The 6,000-nt window shown below is 36.0% G+C and overlaps 1 protein-coding gene across 1 annotated transcript; it reads right to left on the reverse strand.

Annotated features, from left to right (window-relative positions):
- Window positions 1–4,085: 4,085 nt before the first annotated feature.
- Window positions 4,086–5,729, reverse strand: LOC132636222 (probable sugar phosphate/phosphate translocator At2g25520). Its single transcript, XM_060352959.1, has one exon. The coding sequence runs from the start codon at window positions 5,531–5,533 to the stop codon at window positions 4,478–4,480; it is 1,056 nt and encodes a 351-aa protein (XP_060208942.1). The 5' UTR covers window positions 5,534–5,729; the 3' UTR covers window positions 4,086–4,477.
- Window positions 5,730–6,000: the final 271 nt, after the last annotated feature.

Consider the following 6,000-nt stretch of genomic DNA (forward strand, 5'->3'; position numbering starts at 1 on the left):
GATAAGAATCAATACTGGGGCTATACAGATTCCTCTTTCTCGAGTCTGAAAATCGTTTTCTTTACAAATATTCTCAGTTTTAGAAGAGTAAATTTTTGAGTGTTCAGTAACAACAATGAAGCCTTTGTTTCTTTATTTACAGATAAACTAGTCCAAGTGGTCGACAGATACGGCAAACACTTCGTTACTAGTTATAAACACTTCTTTGTGTGGTCTGCATGAATTTAGAAATCAGTATCTACAGATACAGAAGTAAGCAATATTCTTGAAGAAAATGTGTTACTCTTAATTCCTACCAACTGGATTTTTGAACAATTAGGTTCATGATCTTTCCTCTTTTTTTTAAAAAAAAAAAAATATATGTTCTTGGCTCAAACTTGAGTATCTATCGTTGAAACTTGAGATTCATGTTTATGTCAGTGAGCTAAACCAGATTTAGTGTGCTATACAAAAGAAGAAAACATAAAGCCGCTGTCTGAATCCTCTCACAAGCACAGCAGATCAGCAAAAATGCTTAGTGCCGACTGCCCAAAATGGTGGAAGCAAAGCAAAGGGCAAGAAGAAAAGCTTTGACTTAGCAACACAACAGAGAAGTGAACAAAAGACAAATAACAGAATGTTCATAGAAAATCAATTATCATAATTCATATATATATAGTTAGTTAAACTGCTGAGTTACATCAACATCTAATTTCACCCAGAGAGATTGACTTAGTCAATATTAGTGTTGAGGATTGAACCATGCGTAACGCACACTACAAAGAGATTTTCTACAAAACAAGTGGTACATTGACTAGGAAAGTCTATAGTTTTCAACAAGACTTTTCGATGGATAGAGAAGAAGAAAAGTAAACTAGGGAGACTCCATCAAATTTTCAAACACTGATCATTCAATGATCCCGCAAGAGAGTAGAAATGTGACTAGAGACAAAATTACTTCAGCTTCATATACATTTGAAGTTCAGATATGACTGATATTTATAAATAGTTAAAGTCATACAGCAAGTGTAGTGTTAGCTTGTGTATAAGAACAAATACAAGCTTGTGTATAAATAGGAAAGTACCCTTTCAGATCTTATTCAAATAGAAACAAAGAGGTGGGGCAACAGCTAAATCAATAGCCAATTGCCACAGATGAGCATAAATAATTCCAAAAATGGTTAGGTGGAATATTTTACCAAGCAGAGGCCTACAAGGTTCCGTTTGTCGCATGGCTTTTCTCTTCGGTTTTTTAGTTTTTTTTAGAAATTGACATAACTAACCGTCCACCAAAATAATAATCAGAAAATGTATATTTTTTATACATTTAATGTATAATAAGCATAAAATATACATTTTTAATACATAATAGTGTATATTTTTTTGTATATGTAGTTGTAATTATTTATGACCGACGGCCAAAAGTGCATCTTGCCCTCTTTTTTTTGTCCCAATTGTTTCCTTTTGTTGGTTTCCCAACTATGCAAGAGACGTTTAACCTATGGATTGTTATGCATCACATTCACAGCTTCCATTTTTTATCGGTGAATGACAGACGACCAATTATTGGAGAACTGACCACTGTTCATAAGTTATCTAAAAAGCTTATTTGAAGGAAGGACATGGTTGCAAAAGAATTACATTCTAGTTCTAGTATAGAAGTGTATATATTTACACACGCCTACAATGAAGATGCTAAATAGTTGAGGTGAGAATTGGGATAAACGATTAAGGGGTCATTTGGTTGGACGGATGACAAAAAAAATAATCTCCGCATGAAATCTTTGCATAAAGTAATAATTAGAAAACAATTCTTGCATAACTCACAGACACTGTTCAGTTAGCGATGTTAAATATTATCCGCATTAAATAATGGAAGAATTTATATATTATTTTATGCCGGGTAAAATGTAAAACAAGAAAACATGTATTAGCAATACAATTAAAAAAAACATCCAGGACCAAATTGCTTTTGAAAGTAATCCTTAAGTAAAACGTATAAAACGTATAGAATAACTTGTAAAACAATGAAAACAAACACTTCTGTGATCTTATTCGTTCATTGAGTATACAACGGTTTAGCTACAAGACTTCAACTCGAGATAATATTCAACGTATTATTATTTACCACGAAACAATTCCTACTTTGTTATTTTACCGTATAAAAAACACTTATTAACAGCAAAACCAATTTCCACTTTATAAATCCTCTGCATAACTAGCATGTTAACCAAACAACCTCTAAACTTTGCTACTTTGGGTGCCTAAATTGATTGATTTTTGAGAAGTCACTAGATAGAGAAATGAAGCAAAGACCCAATAACAGATACTTGAGTGCAGCAGAGGGGAAAAGAAAAGAAAAGTAAAAAGAGGACTATCTTCTCAAGAGGTTCCAATAACAGAGATCTGTCTCTTTTCCTTGTGCTATCAAAGAATAAGGAATAGCCCGTAAGGTTAATGCACACATACAAAGGTTCTGTGAAGTAAGGTGCACGCTGAAATGGTATCAATAGACAGATGACCACTCTTTTGGCATTAGGGAATTAGGTGGCGGCTTTTGGAAGTAGTACAAGTGGTGTCAAATTGGACTTTGAAATAGGAAGACTGAAACCATTAAACTGTGCCAATCGCTTGGTGACTTCACTTCCGAGTGTGACAAAATGCATTCAATAAACAAAAGACTAAGAATAAAATAAAAGTCTAACAAAGCCAAAGTTTGCCCCTCTTTGCCCAATCTCCTCCCAGTTTTATGGTTGTCGGCTTATCCACCTCTCTCATGTATTACCTCATCTTGTCTTGTATTACCAGATATCAAGTAATGTGTCTTTAAGTCCTCCCTCAACCCCCCCCCCCCCCAACACACACCCCACTCCACTACAAAGAGCCCCTCCAAGGAGAAGATAACAATGGAGGATGTTTAACTAAGAAGAGCTGTGATGTCCTAACCTAAAAAGATACATGAAAAGTACCAAGTTAGGTGAAAGTAGTAAGTTCCTTCTCCTTACATAAGTTGCACCTTCCCCTAGAAACTCTACACTTCAAGTTAGTTACTCCTTTCATCTATATCTGTCTTGCCTTCTCATATACCTTGAACATCCTCTTCAATAACCAACAACCCTGTCTCTCCCTATGTAGAGAAGAATAGCTAATCTTCTTTTTCAAAAATATATACAGTCTAGTCAAAATCATGAAGCTAAACTGGTTGGGGAGAAAGGATAGATCTTGTGTCTAACTAAACCCCAAAAGCTAGCCCATGAAATGGAGATGGCACACAAGACTATACACGAAACAACCACCCAATACTCAACCAGTGTGGGATACTATAACACCAAGCACGCCCAACTCCAGAACACCAAAACGTAAATAACATATCATAAAGATCCAACATTAGACGTAAATAACATATCATAAAGACCCAACATTAGACATAAATAACATATCATAAAGACCCAACATTAAAGAACACAATAATATAGATGGATCTAGCTCTTGATATCATGTGAAAAGAATGGATCTTGAGCCTAATTCAACCTCAAAAGCTATCTCATGAGATGAGAATTGCTCAAAACCACATAGCAAGACAACAGCCCAACCCCTCAACCATCCTGTGACATTATATAACAGTAGTGATAGTTTAACAACTTTACCATGGTGAAAAAGAAACAATTAAAGCTGTGATGCTTTACTCTAGCTTTAAGCCCACCCCAATTACGTGTCCCAAATACATTTGACATGCATTAAATCCACACAGTTGAGAACAAGTAATGTCACCTGAAACAGCAGAGGAAATTTTACTGCAAGGAACAGCCATTAATGCAAATCTAACATAGAGAAATGGGGACAGGTCATAGTATTAATTAGGCTCATTAAATGTCTCGACATCAACAGACAGATCTCACTTCCCCTTACACTCTAAGCCTGACTCGAAACCGTTTGCTTGAAGCAAGAATTCACAGATCAGTTATGATTTGTGACTCAGTTAAGAACCAGATCTTTTTGTTGAAGAAGAAGAAGAAGGTAACATGCTAAGAACCAGATCTAAAAGCAGCATACACCAGATCTAATTCCAAGATGTCAGATTCAAAGGGAAAAGAAAGCAAATCTAATAAGGGAAAATTGTAAATAAATTATACTCCAGTAACATCAAGGATTCAACAAGTACCTAAACATGCAGAGGTGAAGCAAAAAGGTAAAAGTAGCAGCAGAAACTCAAAACAACTATAAAAACTATAAGGGTATCTGGAGATCTTAAATCTACTAAACTAAGATACATGAATTGAATATGCAATGTAAACAAAGACAAATGTGGATATGTTAAAATAACCTTACGTATGAACTGAAACTGATCTAATCCAAGACCGGTAACAGACCATCCACCAACATACCAAGATCCATTCCAAAAGCACAAGTCAACTTGAAGTAAACCCCCAAATCTTATGCTTGTCATCCAGCCAATTCCATTAGATTTATTTGATATCCTTTTTGTCAAATTTTTCAACTAGGACTGTGAATCACCCTTCTTTCCATCAGGTGATCCATCAGATTCTCTCTCAGTCAACAATCTACCAGCTTCCTCATCTGCTTGTTGAGCTTTCTTCTGCGCTTCCTTTGCCTTCATTGCCTGTAACTTCTGATGATTATAGTATGCAACGCCCAAGAATGCCAATCCATACCCAATCAGATTCACTGGTGTCACGGTATCCTTAATCACCGACCAAGAAAATGCAATAAGCAACCAATCTTTAACAACCCCAGCAACATTCATAGTCAAAGCTGAAGTCTTTCCAACCAACAAGAACACAGCCAAATTCAACGCGAAAGCACACAACGAATTAGTCCCGAAAATCGCGAAATCAAACTGAAAACTCGAATTCTCTCTCAATACTGGAAGCTCCACAAAAATCCAAGGAATTGACAAGAAAACCAAGCAACTAGGAGCAACATAATACAAAGAAGTAATTGGATTTAAGCTAATACCCTTTGAAGTCAACAAGATCTGGATCATAACAAGCCTAGTAGCCTCAAACAAAACAGCAAGTAACTGAAGTAAAACACCCCAAGAATCATACTTTGCTTCACCATAAGCAGCAATAGCAACACCAACTGAAATAGCAAGCATATTCCCCATAGTTGAGTTCTTGAAACTGTCCTTTTTAAACAAGATCCCAATAGTATAAACAGCAACAGGCATAAGGGCTTTCAACATTTGAATAAAGGAAACAGAAAGATAGATATAAGCAGAGTTTGAAAGCCAAAGGGAAACAGAATAAAGAGCACCAATAGGGAGTATACAAGTGAGGTAGACGTTACGAGATAAAGAAACAGGCTCAACAACTTTGAAGACACGAACAAGAAGGAAAGCTAAAGATGAACAAAAGGTCATGTGGATCATTGTAAGAGAGATGGGGAATGGCCAACCATAGAGTTTCCTGTCAAGAATGTATTTGTTGTAAACAATGACAGTGAAAGAAAGGAAGATCCAGATGGCTACATAGGTATAGGAAAGAACGATCTTCTTTACTAAGCCATTAGACAAGGAAGCGCCTTTTCCCATTGTTTGTTTGGTGGTGGAAGAGAGGCGGTGAAAGGGTTGGGAGAGTTGTTGTTGGGGAGTCTTTGACAAAAGAGGGGAAAGTAAAGAATGGGGAAGAGGAGGTCTTATTTTTAGGTGTAAAGCCTGGTCATTATATTTTCTTTTTTTCTTTTCCTTTTGTGGAATTTTTTATTGTATTTTTGATGAGTTGTGGCGTAGGGGCGGGTCGAACGCGAGGGGGTTGGAGTGTGTGTGAGTTTTTAAACGTTGAAAGAGTTTATTTATCCTTTGGAGTCTTCGAAAAAATGATGAAAATCGTCCTCTATGTGTGGGATAGTTATAAAATAGTCCCTTTAATTTCCGTTTTTCCATATTTTGAAGTTGAAAATTTGGAGTTTTTGAAGTTGTGATTTTTGAAACTTCAGGTTGTGTTTACACGTGTATTTTATTTGAAATTTTATGAGCGGAAGTGAAATTTCTCACAAAAA

The sequence above is a fragment of the Lycium barbarum genome, chromosome 4 (assembly GCF_019175385.1).
Source record: "Lycium barbarum isolate Lr01 chromosome 4, ASM1917538v2, whole genome shotgun sequence".
NCBI lineage: Eukaryota > Viridiplantae > Streptophyta > Magnoliopsida > Solanales > Solanaceae > Lycium > Lycium barbarum.